Source organism: Podarcis vaucheri (genome assembly GCF_965113315.1).
Source record: "Podarcis vaucheri genome assembly, chromosome: 16".
In the NCBI taxonomy this organism is placed as follows: domain Eukaryota; kingdom Metazoa; phylum Chordata; class Lepidosauria; order Squamata; family Lacertidae; genus Podarcis; species Podarcis vaucheri.
In genome coordinates, this window is record NC_138754.1 from 41,071,349 (window position 1) to 41,090,381 (window position 19,033).

General features: G+C 42.9%; 1 protein-coding gene across 2 annotated transcripts in view; it reads left to right on the top strand.

The window, feature by feature from the left end:
* The window catches only part of DNAH10 (dynein axonemal heavy chain 10), a gene marked incomplete at its 5' end in the record, with an annotated part of 126,838 nt that overhangs the window by 84,531 nt on the left and 23,274 nt on the right, over positions 1–19,033 (top strand). For both annotated transcript variants that reach the window (XM_082203725.1, XM_082203726.1), the window contains 11 exons: positions 121–214; positions 1,359–1,526; positions 2,641–2,829; positions 3,258–3,429; positions 7,004–7,207; positions 9,845–9,925; positions 10,503–10,700; positions 10,927–11,088; positions 14,874–15,048; positions 16,133–16,314; positions 17,115–17,251. In XM_082203725.1, the coding sequence (XP_082059851.1) occupies positions 121–214; positions 1,359–1,526; positions 2,641–2,829; positions 3,258–3,429; positions 7,004–7,207; positions 9,845–9,925; positions 10,503–10,700; positions 10,927–11,088; positions 14,874–15,048; positions 16,133–16,314; positions 17,115–17,251 (1,762 nt within the window). The remainder of the gene's footprint in view (positions 1–120; positions 215–1,358; positions 1,527–2,640; positions 2,830–3,257; positions 3,430–7,003; positions 7,208–9,844; positions 9,926–10,502; positions 10,701–10,926; positions 11,089–14,873; positions 15,049–16,132; positions 16,315–17,114; positions 17,252–19,033) is intronic.

Below are 19,033 nucleotides of genomic sequence, written 5' to 3' on the forward strand. Positions count from 1 at the left end.
TTACTCCAAATTGGAAGAAGTGGGCTCAGATAAGTTACAAATTCTGCATTTGTGAAAGGCAGCCCACTAAGTCCCATGTTTTGTATTTGCTGATTTGACCCAGTTTTTGTTTTATTATAGGTTCCAGACAGTTGCACAGATGGTGAGAGTATGGCGGAATGAGTGCCTGCGGGTTTTCCATGACAGGCTGATAAATGAAGCTGACAAAGCTCTGGTGAGTTCTATCCTTTTTACTGCTGGTGACTTAATATCCATTTGGCTACTTTAAGACAGCTGTGTGCCACTCTGAAATAAAATCATCGGCTCAAGCAATGCTCTGTATGATGCAGTTGTTTTACTTGCATCCAGAGCTTTTTTCAGCTGGAACTCACAAGAACGCACACCTCTCAGGTTGGTTCTGGCACCTCTCAGATGGGGACCATTGCCATTCTAAGAGAACAAGGGAAGCGTTCATGGTGACCTCTGGCACCTCTTTTTCTAGAAAAATAGCACTGCTTGTATCCCATGAATTTGTAAGAGGGTTGCTCCTACTAAAGACTGGCTTTCAGAACTGAGCTGCGATAACATAGAATGGACACTGTCATATGGGCAGGCAGGAGCTAGTGCCCCATGGACTGTTACTTCTACTGATACAGACAGGAAGGTTTGTTTTTGGCTTCATGCTTGAACTGGGAGCCATAGCAGTCATTTCTAAATCCACATCAAACCTTAAAACAGCCTCTCAATCCCTCTGCTAATCCAGAGCCTCCAAAATAGTCACATTCCTAGTGTTTCCCTCACATTTCATACCATAAACACCAAGATGTTCAAAATCCCACAAAAGTAAACATTGTCACCCCATTAAAGGGGCATGTAAATTAAACCCCTGAACATAGTTGCTATATCTTCAGAACACACATTAGTTGTAGAATCTCTCCCTTCTGCCACTCCTGCTCTTTCTGTCTCTCTCTCACAGACTCACAATGTGGAATGTTGCTTGCCATTAAGAATTTACAATCCATTGGCATCATCAGTACTCTGAGACTTAGCTCAGTGGTAAACTGCATGCTTTTCATATGGAAGACTCCAGTTTCAGTCCCAGTCACCTTTATTTCAAAGGATTTTTGGCAGCAGAACTGGGCCTGAAGCCTTGGAGAGCAGTATTGAGTGAATGGCCTGATGAGTTATAAAGCAACTTCCCATACACATATGTTCTGATTAGGTTCTTGCACAAAACATTCCTTGGGATGAATTCTGCAGACCTTTGTTGGGTTTTTTTAAATTAATCAAGTTAGTGCATGAGTCCTTGTGAGGCAGAATGGAGAGGACTGGTCCCAAATAAAGAATTGAAAATTTCTTTCTTTCTTATATATTATAAGGTTGAAGGCCATATACAAGCCCTGGTGGAAAGCAATTTCAAAGACGACTTAGAGCATGTTATGAGAGACCCTATACTTTTTGGAGACTTTAGGATGGCCCTAAATGAAAGTGAGCCTCGTGTTTATGAAGATATTCAGGACTACGATGCTGCCAAAGCTCTCTTTCAGGTATAGAGACTAAATTGGTGTGTGTGTGTACTTATTTTCATTGTAGAAGGTTTGAAGATTTCACCATAGAAAAGGAGATTAAAAGACACATATATGGGATTCTTCCTGTATTTTTTGTGTATGTTACTTGGTTATAACAACTGGATATTTGTTATGTATGCCCTTATCATTAGTATTAATTCACCTGTTGGGTGTGACTATTAGTGGACACCAAAAATAAGTAGCATTCTCTTTTGGCCAAGTGAGAAATTAAGACTACAATTTTATGTACACTTACCTGGGTGTAATCTCCATGGAACACACTGGAATTTATTTCTGAGTAAATGTGTATAGGGTTACATTGTAAAATTCTGATATTCCTTTCATTCAGTGTTTCCAGCATTTAATTATTTATTTAAAAATATTTGTATACCACCAGAGCATTCAAATATATCAAAGCGGTTTGCAGCAATAAAGTCGTAAAACCTTACAGTAAATGCGTAAAAAGTTGAAAACAAACACCAGTAAACCATTATGGAAGGATGTACTCTTTAACTGCTTGCATAGGCCTAGTAGAATAGAAGAGTTTTCAGCAGGCATTTAAAAGGTTTTCTTCTGTTCTGAAGGGTAGGACCCAAACCAATGGATTCAAGTTACAAGCAATGAGATTCTGAGTAAAAATCAGGAAGAACTTTCTGACAGTAAGAGCTGTTCGACAGTGGAATGGTCTTCCTCGAGAGATTGTGGACTCTCCTTCCTTGAAAGTTTTAAAGCAGAGGTTGAATGTCCATCTGCCACGGATGTTTTAGTTGAGATTTTTGCATTGCAGGGGGTTGGACTAAATAACCCTTGGGGTCCGTTCCAACTCTACAAGTCTATGATTCTATGATAAGGTGCCTGCTAAATCTCTAGTGGCAGAGGGTTCCACAGGACTGGGCCAATGACACAAAATGCTCAATTTCCCACTGTTGTCAAACTAGCCTCACCAACTCGGGGAACAATCAGCAACACTCCTGCCAATGATCTCTGTGATTAAGCAGGGATATCAGGATTCAGGCAATCCCAGTGTTGCTGTTGTTTAACACCCTGCGCTTTTGGTGTTGAAACACTCACTCTTTTCGCCCTTCCCTTGCAGGAGATTCTTGAAGAGTACAATGAACTGAATACTAAAATGAACCTGGTGCTGTTTGACGATGCCCTGGAGCATTTGATTCGTGTTCATCGCATCATAAGGATGGACCGTGGTCACGCTTTACTTGTTGGAGTTGGTGGCTCGGGGAAGCAGTCCCTGGCAAGATTAGCGGCTTATACAGCAGGATGCGAGGTTAGTGGGTCATTAGCTTGCTTTTTTATTTTAGATGATCACCCTTCCCTGTCCTTGAAGGCTTGGATTACATATTGGCCTTGAGTTGTACCCAAAGCTAGTCCTACTCACAGTAGACCCACTGAAGTTAATGTACACTACTAACTTAGATCCATTAATTTCAGTATGTCTGTTCTGAGTAGAACTTAGTTGGATATAAGTACTGTAATTAATTTTAAAAGCCCTGGGGCGGGGGGGGGGGGAGGGAAAGGTCAGCTACCAACTCGCCTAAATAAAATGGCCTTATATCACCCCAGGAGAGATAGAATCGGGTTTTGTTTAACTTCTTAAATGAAGGAATTGCAACTCAAGGGAATGTCCCTACCTGCACTTCACCAATCAGTGCTTCAGGTGAAAATAATACAACTAATTTCATACTTTACTTTTAGGTTTTTGAAATAGTTCTGAGCCGTGGGTATGGAGAAAACAATTTGCGGGAAGATCTTAAATCTTTGTATGTAAAACTTGGGATTGAGAATAAAATAATGATATTCCTATTTACTGATGCTCATGTGGCAGAGGAAGGGTTCTTGGAACTCATCAACAACATGCTAACATCAGGTAACGACATACCTATGGTGTGACCACACGGTGTACAGGGCTGGGCCACCCATGAGACAATGTGAGGCAATAGCCTTGGCTGGCAGGACTTGCAGGGGCATTGCCTGCTGCTGCCGCCACAGCCACACTGGCAGTGACGGCTGCAAATACTCCTTGGAGTCTGGAACTGTCACCTCTCCAGCAGACTCTTGGTGAATAGGAGGCACTGCTGGTCTCCTCCCACGCTCAAATGGCTCCGTTACTTTCCTATCTGAGCACCTACCCTTGCGTGCAACCTTGATCTTATTCTTGCAACAGGATAGACATTGCATAAAGAATTTGCATGGTTTTAAGTTGAGGCCATTGACAATACTCTTTGTCTTAATTACATCAGTTATCATTCTGGTTTAGATGTCACCCCCTATGAGAAGTTGTTTAAAAAACGCCCTAATCTGAAATACCTACGCATTTGGGGTTCAGATGTAATTATGCATTATCCTGCTAAGCAGAAATTGGGTGAGCGTAGTGTCCAGGGAAAATTAATGGGCTACCAGCAGGGGGCGTACAGAATTTACATACCAGCAACTGGCAAATTTCATATTACCAGAAGCATGACACAAACTGTAAATTGGAATGGAGTTGCTGTTTTCCAAGATACTGATGGTATAAATGATACTGAGGAAGAAGAGGTAGAAGAAGCAGCAGCAGGAGGAAATGGTGATTCTGAATTAATGGAAAAAGACAAAAAGCCTGTTGAATCTGATAATTTGTTTGAGGATTTAAAGTCACAGGCACCCGAGGGGAGGTTAGATTCTCTTGAGTTTTCTGACCGTGAGCTTAGCCTACAGGCACCTCTTCAGTCTGACAATGAAGATTTACAACCTGAAACTAGTGGTTCACTTAGTTCCATTAAGTCTGAGGAGTCTGACTCTCCTTCCGGACTGAGACGTTCAGATAGAAAAAGGCAGAAGCCACAACGTTTTGCAGATGAACATTTTAATACTGTGTATGCCAATAAGGCGGTTTTTGAGCCAAAAAGCTACAATGATGTTCAGAATTTACCTAAGCACCAAGCTGTAAATTGGTATAAAGCTATGAACTCTGAGATAGCTTCTTTAAAAGAGCATAACACTTGGTCTCTTGTACCACAAACCCCAGATATGAGACTTATTGATTCAAAATGGGTTTATAGAGTTAAAATGAATGACAAAAATGAAGTTGTAAGGTACAAGGCAAGATTAGTTGCTAGGGGCTTTCAACAAATTCCAGGCGAAGATTATGATTTGTGCTATTCACCAAGTGTAAAATATGAAACAGTTAAGCTTTTGTTAAAAGATGCATCACAACGTGGACATTCTGTTTATCACCTAGACATAAAAACTGCATATTTGTTTGCAGATTTAAAAGAACAAATTTTTATGCGTGTCCCTGAAGGCTTAGACGCTGCTGAAGGTTTGGTATGCAAATTAAATAAATCCCTTTATGGTCTGCACCAAAGTGGAAGGAATTGGCACCAAACTTTAGCAAAAGAATTGCTAGATATTGGTTTTTCACAAGGAAAGGCAGACAATTGTGTGTTTATAAAGGAAAGGGCAAACTCTGTAACAAAAATATGTGTGTATGTAGATGACGTGTTAATTTCTACAAAAACTAAACAGGAATATGAACAGGTAGTTTCACAGTTACAGAAGAAATTTGATGTGGTGGAATTAGGCATAGCTAAAAATTACTTATCCATGCAAATTGAGAAAGGCAAAAACGGATCTTTTCTGGTTCATCAAACTGCAAAAATTGATGATCTAGTTGAAATGCTACGTTTAGAAAATGCAAATGGGAAGGAAACACCTATGGTGTGTGGTTTCACCTTTACAGGTGAAGATAAGCCATTTCCTAACACAACTTTGTATCGTTCTGCTATAGGCAAGCTAAATTTCATTCAAAGAATCTCAAGACCAGAAATAACTTATGCTTTTCACTTTCTGGCAAAATTTGTGGAAAAGCCCACTACACAATGTTTCTCTGCTCTTAAGAGAGTGGTAATGTACCTTAAACATACCAAACATTATAGGTTGCAGTTTACATCCAGTATTGACAAAGGTTTTGAAATTTTCTGCGATGCATCTCATGCAGTAGAACAAAATAATTGCAGGGGTGTGTCTGGTATGGTGTTTTGTTATAACGGTTGTCCATTTGAATGGAAGTCCCAGACACAAACCATTATTTGTCTCTCCACAACAGAGAGTGAATTATGTGCATGCGTTCAGGCCACTCGTGATGTAGAATGGTATCTGCAAGTATTTGCAGACCTACAGATGCAAATAACACTACCAGTAAAAGTTTACCTTGATTCCCAGAGCGGACTTGCTATCCTGTGTTCAGAGACCAATACGCAGCGCACTAGAGTCTTAAGGTTACGTTTAGAATTTGTAAAGAAACTAATTGCTGATGAAATGGTTGTATTTAAATATGTTCCAGGTGACAATCAAATTGCGGACATTTTTACTAAAGCACTTCCAAAGGTTACACATGAAAAACATGTACAAAGTATGCTTTATGTTTTTGTTCCACAATGATGAACCGCAGGGGAAATGTTGAATGGTTCCTTTAAATGTAAAGGTTCATCATTGTTCCACTCCATGTGTATGTCTTTAAGGGGCCAGAGCAAGGGCCAGAGCAAACTAACGAGACCCAGCTTTACAGCTGTGAAACGTAGCAGGTGCTGCTGAGTTGTATTTGATTAAGGCGTGTCAGCATCTGGGTGTAGTATATAAGGGGCAGCACCTAGCTCTCCCATTACCCTGGGGGATGGGTTGGTGGTTGGGTCATGTTGGTTTGTTGATGTATTTAGTGTAAATGGAGTTTTTGTTTTTCTTATTAAAACCTTTAAGTACTTTTTGAGTCCTTTCTTTTTAATGCATGATCTCCCCAGCAAGCTCTCTGCAGCGTTACTATACTGCAAAAAGCCAACAGTTTCCAGTGCAGATCTTTATTCCCCCCCCCCCTTGTTCCTGATGTAGATATTTACTCACCTCTTCTTTCCAGGGAGAGGATCCATTTTGTGGTCACCTCACATTCCAAAATGTCTTGTGTTGACCCTGATGGTGCAGCCACACTTGAAATAATGTGTTCTGGTCACCTAACCTCAAAAAAGCTATTCTAGATTTGGAAAAGGTTCAGAAAAGGGCAACCCAAATGATCCTGGCAATCACAAGTGGATAGACTGATGTTGCATTCAGATCCTGCTTGCAGGCTTCCCACTGAAAGAACATGATTTTGTGCCAGATGGGCTCTTGGTCTGCTCTCATGTTCTTTAAAGTGCTGAGCCTTAATTCTCTACGATTCTTCATATTTTACAGAGTGGAGTTGGAGGGTGTGGGGGGCACTGTAGCCACCTGCCTCTGTGCAATGGCAGGAAATCCCACTTGGAAGAAGATGAGTGTGCTTTGCATCACATAAAATAATCATGGTCATTATGCATAGTAATCTGAAGTTTATTGGGTGAGATAACCCAGACAGGAGATTACCGGGGGTGGTAGGATGGGCGGGATGTTCACCATGAAGTAGTAGCTACTTTTAACTTATCTTCATTTAATAGGAATGGTGCCAGCCCTATTCCCAGATGACGAAAGAGACAATATTTTAAGTCAGATTACAAATGAAGCAATGAAAGCTGGAGCTGCCCCAGCCAAAGAAAGCGTCTGGCAGTACTTTGTAAACAAGAGTGCCAACAACCTCCATATTGTCCTTGGGATGTCCCCAGTTGGTGAGACACTGAGAACACGTTGCCGAAATTTTCCAGGTATGTATGTATGTATGTATGTATGTATGTATGTATGTACGTATGTTAACAGGCATCCCTTCTCTGCCCCTGGGATGCAGATAAATGAAACTGAAAAGTAGGTATTAGCTTAGTTTTCATAAGTGGAGAGCAATGGTTTTGAATCTCTGCTCTGTTGAACTTTGAAGTTATTATTACTATTTTTTAAAAATTATTGGTCACTTTTCATCCCCAAGGTAATGCAAAGTGGCTTACAATATAAAAATGAGCACATGCATTGAAACTGACATGAAAGGAGGGAGAGGGACAAATAGAAATCTAACAGATTTTTAAAAGGCAGGAGTAAAACATTCCACTCACTTGAGCCCACTGATTATTAAGGACCAAAGGCCTGGCGGAAAATCAATCAATCAATCAATCAATCAATCTTTATTACGGTCCAGAGACCCAACAAATCATTACAAATCAATACACAATTCATACAGCCTACCTCCTGGTTAATCAAGCATTTTGTTTAGAATATAGGGCACATTTGTTCTTGCAACCACCGATAAAAACTTTGCCACTGCTAACGTTCTAGCTTTTGTCCGGTCTTCCAGTAGGAACCTGACATAATGAGCCTCTGATTTTCCCGGGAAAGGTACCAGCAAGGGTAGTATCAGTTCAGCCCTGGCCTGCTCATATTTTGCACAATGCAACAAAATATGATTTATGGAATCGATGTCTTGAGCACACAAGCAAAGTCTGTCCTGGTAGGGAACTCCTCTCAACCTACCATCCAACACTGCAGAGGGGAAGACATTTAGTCTGGCTTTGGTGAAAAGCCTTCGGTAGTTAGGTACTGTCAGGTTTTTGATGTAGGATGTTAACTTAAAGAAATACCCATGTTGAACTCCTACTGCCAGCGGACTACAGGTTGATAACCGAGAGACTACAAATACTAACAACAAAAGCGAAAGTAGGGACCTGATCCTACAGAGTACTCAAGTAGCTCTCGATATATATCCTTTTAATGGTATGCTGGAAATCAATTGACAGTGTGAAGAGAAACTTTAAGCTTTTACTAAATATCCATTGCAACACTCTGATCGCGATAAACTTGCTTTGCACGGACCCCCAGCACACTAGACTCATGCTGACATTTTCTGACTCGGCTACCCCTAAAATGCTACTGAAATATAGGGCCATTTTATAGGAAAAATAAATGTTTTTGCCTGACACCTAAAGAAAGTAGATAAGAATCCCTGAGAACAGATAACTACAACTACTTGTTTTCTCCTGCAGTGTGCAATCATGAGAAGGTGTTGGCTGTGCTTTAGAGCAGACTTTCCCAAGCTTTGATCCTCAGATCTTATTGGATTACAAAGCCCATCATCCTTGACCATTGGCTGTGCTTGCTGGGGCTGATGGAAGTTGTAGTTTAGCAACATCTTGACCCAAGGTGGAGAGAGGCTGCTTTAGAGTGTGATTTTAGGGTTCACAAGGCAACAGTGAAGCCTAAGAAGTCTGGCCAGTTTCTGTGTCTTAGAAAATTACCCAGGATCCTCTACAATATACAGTGTCATGTGGCAGGAACACAGGAATTCTTTGGAAGCCAAGGCAACACAAAAGGAATTCCTTGAAGGTAGAAAGTTTGAAAGCCCAAGGTGTAGCAAGGTATCAAAGCTTTGAGTTCCACAGAAAACTTTTGCGGCAAGCCTATAAACCAGTTCATTTAATGAGCATCATTTAATTTGTCTGCATCAGGATTGCCACTGACACAGGGTGGTATTAAGGCAACAGTGATTTTGGCAAATGGTCCCCCCTTTTAGTATAGCTATGACACAGAGTAAAGATGTAAGAGGAGGAAGAACTGGGGGAGGGTGTTGTAAACAAAAATTGCCCTTTTCCCTTACGGGGTATCCAAGAGCCCATATAGAGTCCTTACATAGGTTCCCTATTGGTAGGAGGAAATAACAGAGGCCAACCAGAGACTATTGAGAAGCAAAGCAGCTAGTAAGCCTGATCTTTATTGATCTGATGCAACAGGGTGATCCCCTCACACGCAGGAAAGGAGGAGGAACCCAGAACAATGGCGCGCAAGGCCTTATATGGACTTTTGAAATTGACACCCTGTAGATCAAGACCACCCCCAGAAACATCATACATACATCACAGAAGGGGTGTAACCTAAGACCACCCCTCAGATACATCATACCTACATCACAGAAAAGGCGGTCTAAAACAGAAATTTGAATGTTGTTTTTCTCCTGTCGTAATTTATCTCCTGTCTGGCAGGTTACTTGATTGGATACCCTGCTTACTTGATTGGATTGCCTGGGGAACCTGGCCAGTCTTTTGTAATGATAAATACTTAGTTCCTGGGCCACTCACAGGCTCAAACACTATTCAAATCTTAAATGTCCCCTTAAGACAGGATTTGTGAGGAAAGAGACAATGGGGAGGTTTCCCACTTTGACCTTGCAGAGAAATCATTTGCTCAGTTTGGGAATCAAAATGGTTTCAGGTCGGTCTTCCTGTGCTGATCTATGTATGTGCTTGGTTGATACACTTATGAACATTACCATATATCTAAGACCTCAAAATTCCTATCACGAGGGAAAAGATCAACTTGCTGCCCTGCATCACTAGCATTAACCTTGTTATTTCTCTTCAAAGGTCTTGTCAATAACACTGGGATCGACTGGTTCTTGCCCTGGCCACCTCAGGCTCTAGATGCTGTTGCTAAGTTCTTTTTGGGTATGTAAACATTTTTGAAGCAAGAGGCTAATGGGCATGTAATTGAAGGAAACATATTCTTCCCCGTGCCTTAACTTCCCCCTTCCTTTACTGTTTTCCTATTCCTTGTTTAACGTGTGACCTGCTGTAGCTCTTCTTATCTCTTCTTCCAGTGCTGTTACCTATGGAGGAAGGAAGCAAATACCCTTCCCTTCGTTGTCCTCTGTGAGGCCAAAAGCAGCTTGGGGTGGAGAGGCACTTGATTTTGGAGGTGAAAAACTGGAAGAGAATAAAGGGTTAAGACACCTTATCTTCCACCCATAGCCTCCACCAATCTTCTATTGGAGGTTGCAGCCTGAGAAACTACTTTAATTAAAGAAAAAAGAAAACACCGGAGTGGAGGGAACTATACTCATGATTAATTGTGTGGGTTCATCTTAAGTGAAATGCACCTTTGATATGACAGAGACTAGTATTTCTTAATTTATTTGAGCCAGAAAGACCAATAACAACTTGTGTGTATCTCTACTGCGTCCAGCATCTACTCTGTTCGCCTTCTGTACTTTGTGGGTAAGCATGTTTTTTCTCTCTTTCCCAGGGAACAATCCACTGATCCCGTCTGAAAAAACTGAGGCAGTCATTGAACACAGTGTCATGGTCCACGGTTCAGTGGGGCTCTACAGCAAAAGGTTTCAGCAGAAACTCAGACGGAGCAACTACGTCACCCCCAAAAATTATCTTGATTTCATCAACACCTACTGCAAACTGCTGGATGAAAAGAATCAGTTCATTTGGGGTAACATCTGTGTTCTTAAGAAGTTTTGCAAATCTCATACAAAATATTGTGCAAAGTCAGTTCTGTGCATGGCCTAAGGCTGCAATCATAACTGCACTTACTTGGGAGTAAGCTCCATTGAATTCAGTAGGACTGTACTGTAAATTACATAAATTAAGAGCAAACACATTGTTTTACATGTGCAGCCATGACAGCCACATCTTATTTCTCCTCCTCTTTCCCAAAGCTCAGTGCAAACGACTGGAGGGTGGTTTAGACAAACTTAAAGAAGCTACAATTCAGCTGGATGAGCTCAACCTGAAGCTTGCTGAGCAAAGGATTGTGCTGGCAGAGAAATCAGCGGCCTGTGAAGCCTTATTACAGGAGATTGCAACTAACACAGCAATTGGCAAGTGTTTCTTACAGTCATAATTCACTCAGGTTTAGAGGACTTACCCCACAAACTAAACTGGACTCTCATAGAATCATAGAATCATAGAGTTGGAAGAGACCACAAGGGCCATCGAGTCCAACCCCCTGCCAAGCAGGAAACACCATCAGAGCACTCCTGACATATGGTTGTCAAGCCTCTGCTTAAAGACCTCTAAAGTAGGAGACTCCACCACACTCCTTGGCAGCAAATTCCACTGTCGAACAGCTCTTACTGTCAGGAAATTCTTCCTAATGTTTAGGTGGAATCTTCTTTCTTGTAGTTTGGATCCATTGCTCCGTGTCCGCTTCTCTGGAGCAGCAGAAAACAACCTTTCTCCCTCCTCTATGTGACATCCTTTTATATATTTGAACATGGCTATCATATCACCCCTTAACCTCCTCTTCTGCAGGCTAAACATGCCCAGCTCCCTTAGCCGTTCCTCATAAGGCATCGTTTCCAGGCCTTTGACCATTTTGGTTGCCCTCCTCTGGACACGTTCCAGTTTGTCAGTGTCCCTCTTGAATTGTGGTGCCCAGAACTGGACACAGTACTCCAGGTGTGGTCTGACCAGAGCAGAATACAGTGGCACTATTACTTCCCTTGATCTAGATGCTATACTCCTATTGATGCAGCCCAGAATTGCATTGGCTTTTTTAGCTGCCGCGTCACACTGTTGGCTCATGTCAAGTTTGTGGTCAACCAAGACTCCTAGATCCTTTTCACATGTACTGCTCTCAAGCCAGGTGTCACCCATCTTGTATTTGTGCCTCTCATTTTTTTTGCCCAAGTGCAATACTTTACATTTCTCCCTGTTAAAATTCATCTTGTTTGTTTTTGCCCAGTTCTCTAATCTGTCAAGGTCGTTTTGAAGTGTGATCCTGTCCTCTAGGGTGTTAGCCACCCCTCCCAGTTTGGTGTCATCTGCAAATTTGATCAGGATGCCCTTGAGTCCATCATCCAAGTCGTTGATAAAGATGTTGAATAAGACCGGGCCCAAGACAGAACCCTGTGGCACCCCACTAGTCACTCTTCTCCAGGATGAAGAGGAACCATTGATGAGTACCCTTTGGGTTCGGTCAGTCAGCCAGTTACAAATCCACTGAGTGGTAGCATAGTCAAGACCGCATTTTACCAGCTTCTTTACAAGAATATCATGGGGCACCTTGTCAAATGCCTTGCTGAAATCAAGGTAGGCTACATCCACTGCGTTCCCTTCATCTACCAGGCTTGTAATTCTGTCAAAAAACGAGATCAGGTTAGTTTGACATGACTTATTTTTCAGAAATCCATGCTGACTATTGGTGATCACAGCATTCCTTTCTAGGTGCTCACAGACTGTTTGCTTAATGATCTGCTCCAGAATCTTCCCTGGTATTGATGTCAGACTGACTGGGCGGTAATTATTTGGGTCCTCTCTTTTCCCCTTTTTGAAAATAGGGACAACATTTGCCCTCCTCCAGTCTGCCGGGACTTCGCCTGTTCTCCAGGAATTCTCAAAGATGACTGCCAGTGGTTCTGAGATCACATCTGCCAGTTCTTTTAATACTCTTGGATGCAGTTCATCTGGCCCTGGAGACTTGAATACATCTAAACTAGCCAAATATTCTTGTACTATCTCCTTAGTTATTCTGGGCTGTGTTTCCTTTGCTGAATCATTTGCTCCAAATTCTTCAGGTCGGGCATTGTTTTCTTTATCGGAGAAGACTGAGGCAAAGAAGGCATTGAGTAGTTCAGCCCTTTCTGTGTCCCCTGTTTGCATTTCACCATCTTCTCCTCTGAGTGACCCCACAGTTTCTTTGTTCTTCCTTTTGCTACGAACATACCCATAAAAGCCTTTTTTGTTGCTTTTAACCTCTCTAGCAAGCCTGAGTTCATTCTGTGCTTTAGCTTTTCTGACTTTGTGTCTACACGTGCTGGCTATTTGTTTGAATTCCTCTTTGGTGGTTTCCCCCCTTTTCCATTTTTTGTACACATCCTTTTTTAATCTTAATTCAGTTAAAAGTTCTTTAGATAGCCACCCTGGCTTCTTTAGGCACCTTCCATGTTTCCGTCTCATTGGTATTGCCTGTCGTTGTGCTTTTACTATCTCCCTCTTAACAAACTCCCAGCCATCATGAACTCCCTTTCCTTTAAGTATTGCTGTCCATGGGATCTCACCCAGCACTTCCCTAAGTTTTATGAAGTCGGCTTTCTTAAAGTCAAGAAATTGAGTCCTAGTATGCTTGGCTGCTCCTTTCCGCTGTATAGTAAACTTCAGAAGAGCATGATCACTTGCGCCTAATGATCCTTCCACATCTACCCCACTAACCAGGTCATCAACATTGGTTAGGACCAGATCTAAAATGGCTGTTCCTCTTGTTGCTTCTCCCACTTTCTGGACAATGAAGTTGTCTGCAAGGCCAGTGAGGAATCTGTTTGACCTTATGCTCTTGGCTGAGTTTGACGTCCAACAAATATCCGGGTAATTGAAGTCCCCCATTACTACTATCTCCCTTCCTTTTGCATGCTTGGCCATCTGTTCCAGGAAGGCATCATCTCTTGGGTGGCTCTCTTTTTATTCATTTTTATTCCCTGGCAGATCACAGGCTGCTAAGCCTAGAAATTCTCATGTGCTGAGCCAATTTAGGATTGTGTGTTCTATTATTGCAACTTTCTAAATTTGCATTTATAAGTTGTTGTTTCTCCAAAGATGGATCAAGTCCCAAAGAATTTCTTCCTTTTTTGATTTTTGGTTGTGGGGAGAGGAAGAATCATCCAGTACCTTTAGGAAGAACCCTAACTAAATTTACCAGTAGTAACCTTTCATTAGAGGAGTTAATGCATCACTGATTCAACCTACAATGGGGTCTGGTTTTATCTGATGAGTCAAGAAAACCAACTGAAACTGTAACACTTCCTTCCATGTATGGCACACTGTGGTCTGAACTGCTGGGATGATGAAGAAGAAAACTTTGCAAGGACATTATTTGAAATAATCTCTATCAAATTCAGCTGAATAACACACCCCACACGGTAGTGTTGTTACATGATTCCCCTCCCTCCCACAACTGAAGCGATGGTTTTAGAAAAGCCATCATTGGAACAGTGGCGTTGCAGCGGGGGTGGGTGGGGCGTGCGGTGCGCCCCGGGTGCCATGTCTGGGGGTGTTTGACAAGAAGGCTTCCATTGCACCGCCGCAGTCACATGTGGAGGATCGTCAGTTGGCGGCTGCAGCTGCAAGCAGAGGATCCCGGTGCCAGCAGCAAACCGCTATGTACAGTGCATGTGTGGTGCTGCACGCATGAACTGTACATAATGGCTCCGCACATGCGCTGTACATAGCAGTTTGCCGCTGGTGCCGCTCGAGCGCTGTACGGACGGCGGTGGGATCCCTCCAGTGCCGCTACAGCCGCATGTAGAAGATCCTCTGTTCGCGGCTGCAGCCACGAGCAGAGGATCCCAGGACCGTCTGTATGGGGCTGGAGACCACTGCTGCCAAACCACTATGTACAGCGCATGTGTGGTGTCGCTACTTATGGCGCATGCATCGTACCTAGCGACGGCACACATGCATCCTACGTAGCGATGCCCTGCCCCGGGTGTCACGTCGCCTTCGTTCACCCCTGCATTGGAATTCAAATGTTGTTGGACTACAACCCAGCAATGCCAGAAGCTTCCCCTTGCCTGCATTGTAAAGGTGCATCAGTATTGTAGCAGTGTTGAAGAAGCTGATGCCAGTTCTGAGGAGTAATTTTTGCAATCATCCTTGTCCTACATATTAGCTGAGGAGAAGAAAAAGCTGGCTGTGGAAAAAGCCATAGAAATAGAAGAGCAGAACAAAGTCATTGCAGTGGAGAAGAAGGACGCCGAAACAGCCCTGGCAGAAGCCATGCCCATCTTGGAGGCCGCAAAACTAGAACTTCAGAAGCTTGACAAATCTGATGTCACTGAGATCAGGTACTTGAACTACGGCCATCCTGGCACAGGAAATGACTTTACACAGAAATGTCCATTGCTCATCATAAGCGCTCACACCAGCTCTAATACCAATTTTGTATCCTATCCATATTGCACCTATTTAAAATTTGCTTACCACCTGTTTCCAATCACATTGTAGGAGACAATCTGTCCAGTTGAGTTACGTCCTCTCCTTGGGGACAGAGGACTAGTTGCCTTCAGTAGCTAAAGGGGAGGCAGATTACACAAGGCCCTCCAGCTCACCGGCTGCCTACAACTCACCAGCAACTAGGGGCACGCGGTTTTCTTGGGGTTTTCTCTCCCTCCACTGTCTTTTCCAATATATTTCTTTTTGTGTCTAGATCGGGGGGTGGGGGTGGAATTAACCCGTGGCTCTCTCTACTCCCAGCACTAGTCAGCATGACCAATAGCCAGGAATGATAAGAGCTATAGTCAAGCAGCATCTGAAGGGCCACAGGTTAACCACTCTTGGTCTAGGCTGCTGAACCCAAGCTCTATCCTTCACATTTAAATATTTTCATTCCTGTTATTTTTGGCAGGAATGTTATCAGATTCTCATCTTTGGCAGGTGGGAGGAAGGCAGAGAGCTTTCCCCTCCTTTCCTGTCAGTTTGATGGGTAAGCCAGCCTTGTTGAAAACCACACGTGACATGTAGGGTTTTTGGAAAATGAAGGAACAAAAAACATGAAAACATAAGCACAAAGAATTTGACTAGAGTTCTTTGCAGGCTGTCAAAGAGTGTTTCCAGTTGGCCTGTGCTACTCAGAGGCAGGCTTGAGCTCCCCCTTGGCCATTCCCAGCCTAGCCCAGTGCAGCTCAGTTAAGGTCTTCCGAGACTTGACATTTCAAGGAGGGAGAAAATCTGTAAGCAATTGGCTGGATAGTTCCATCGGTAAAAGCATGAGACTTTTAATCTCAGGGTTGTGGGTTTGAGCCCCACATTGGGCAAAAAGATTTCTGTATTGCAGGGGCCTTGACTAGATGACCCCAGGGGTTCCTTCCAACTCTGAAATTCTGTGATCTATGAGTATTGTTTGCCCTAATATTTATTTTTGCATTTCAGGTCCTTTGCTAAGCCCCCTAAGCAGGTGCAGACTGTGTGCGAGTGCATCCTTATCATGAGAGGCTACAAAGAACTCAACTGGAAGACAGCCAAAGGAATGATGTCAGAGGCCAACTTCCTACGCTCCCTTATGGAAATCGATTTTGATTCGATTAATCAGAGTCAAGTGAAATCCGTCCGAGGTAAATTGCTAAGCGGCAGAATTAATCGTACCCTTGAAACTTTATTTTACAGTCTGATACTGCAAATGTCACACAGTCTTCTTTTCAGGGATTCATATATTTAAGGAAGAAGGTCCATAGTTGTATATGGCACTTCTTGTTTCTCAAAGTCAGGGCTGTTTCTTGGGGCAGCCCAGGTCATAGCAAACTTGCCTTGGCACTTACCTGCACCCCACAGGGTTATTGGTAATGGAAGAACCTCTGGGAGGGGAAAGAGCAGTCCACCAGAAACAGACACTGGTGATTCCCACCCCCTCTTCTCCAGTTGACTGTCCCCCATGCCCAGAGCCATTTGACACCAGCATCCATGTGGATAGGGAGGGAGCAAACTACTCTTGCTACAGCTATGCTGGTTTTATTTTAGGTGTGTGGCTTTAATGTATCCACTGCATTCTATAAATCAGGGATGGGGAGCCTCCACACGCTGTTGGACCCCAGCTCCTGTCAGCCCCAGCCAGCTTAACCAATGGGCAGGGATGATGGGAGTCTGTCCTGACCGGAGTGAGGAATTAACTCTTTGTTGTCAAAAGTACAAGATAGGGAAAGGCATGTCCATCAGTCCTACATCTCTCAGCTACTCTTAGGTGTGCATCTGATGAGGCAGTTGATGCAACAGAGAGGCCCTGCCCCTAACCTCACTTAATGCATCCCCCCACACCTGAGCTGTGTTCTGTTCCTCCCACTTCAATCCTCTTCTGATCCTGGGAAATAAGTGTTTTAGCCTTAAAACTGTAAATTAACTCTGACATTTTAAATTGGAGGACTGCTAAAGAACTTGAACACAACCTTTGAAGAAATGGAAGTTGTCAGCAGAGCCGGTTTAGGGATGCTGAAATTTGTGGATGCTGTTATGAGCTACTGTGATGTAGCTAAGGAGGTCAAGCCAAAGAGAGAAAAGGTACAAGGGAAAAGCATGGAAGTGGCAGTAAACGCAATGAGGGCCAGGCTAAATGTGACTTGGGAGGAGGGATGGAGGAGGAATTGGATTCAGTTTGCACTTCAAGGCAAACATACCTAATTTGCATTTTCCGTAACAATATGCAAACAAATCACAGCCATCCTTTGAAATTGGCACTTCTCCAAAGTTTACATTGCAGTTTTCCAGCCAAGTAATGCGTAGAAAAATGCATATAAGAGGACTTTAAAAAAATAATAATCCACAAATTAATAGTGAAATATGGAGAACTGAACTTACAGGGAAGTTTTTAATGACTGATGTTTTAATGTATCTTTTGTTGGAAACCGCCCAGAGTGGTTGGGAAAACCCAGCCAGATGGATGAGGTAGAAACAACAACAACAACAACAACAACAACAACAACAACAACAACAACAACAACAACAACAGAAAAACATAAAATATAAATTGACACGTTGCCCATCCCTATGTGGAATTTGAGTGATTGGCATTCCCAGTGTCTCTCTCTTTATTTATTTATTTTCAAAGTTCCAGGGGGTCTGATTTGGCACACCATGGCACCACTCTCCCCAGAATTGCTCTTGATAGCCATGAAAGGGAAACCAAACAGGCCTCTGCGCAACTATGTTGGGGTGTGATATACACTAGGGAATCAGTACAGGGACACCATCCAGGCCACTGAGGCTCCAAATTGGACCCCATGTGTTGGATTTTTCATAGAATTGTAGAGTTGGAAGGGACCACGAGGGTCATCTAGTTCAACCCCCTGCAATTCAGGAATCTTTTGCCCAACATGGGGCCCAAACCCACAACCCTGAAGTTAAGAGTCTCATGCTCTATTGTCTATGTTGAGAACTTTAGTCACACATTACATCTAGCATGGTGCTGTTTTGAGGGGATTACCAGAAGCTACATATCCAAAGAGTTTTGAAAAATGTTTTAAGGACTATACCATCATAGCTAAAGGGTGAAACATGTCTTCTTTTTCATCTGCACCATAAACATGTGTTTATTTTATACCAATTTACTTGCCATACTTTCTCTCAGAGAAGCCTGGGAATTGTTTGGTGAGGATGTTGAGAATTTCTGTTAGAGATCCTTTTCCTTGCCTCACTTGCCTTCTTTTCATGGTGCTCTGTAATGCCTCTTGTTACTGGCCGCCCCAATCTCATTGGGTGATGCAAAATTCCAAAGATCTAGACACTTAATCAGGGTTTGTATTTCTGTTGGATAATTAGGCATAAGGAAGACTGTAGTGTCTTTATGATTTATTATTCACTTACACATATTTATAGCTAAGTCTTGATGGAAAGAAGGTTCCAAGCATCACATCTCAAGAGAGGCTTGCTCCCCATACCAGCACAGCACTGGATTCAAAGACAACCAAAACACCATCTTTGTGTCTCCTCCACACAGCTCCTCTCTCTGTCAGTCTGCATGCATGGCACCTGGGCCTACCTTTCTACTTTCCCAAAACTTTTGCTAAAACATAACCTCATCCCCATGCAAAAGGACACTTTCTGTGGTGACATCACACCTCTTGTAACCTGGGCAACCTCCCCCTCCCAACTCTGCTATTGCCTTTTGCTACCTAACACACAGCTGGGGGATGGAACCCAACCCCCCTTCTTGTCTGAGACTGACTGTCCCAACTTTCGTCAGTATAATGACTCTGCCACCACCTGTTTTGTTCTTTGATAGCACCCCTCTCAGCTAATCTCCTGAGGAAGCTGTCTTGACTTATGTTTTAGGCCTTGCTAAAT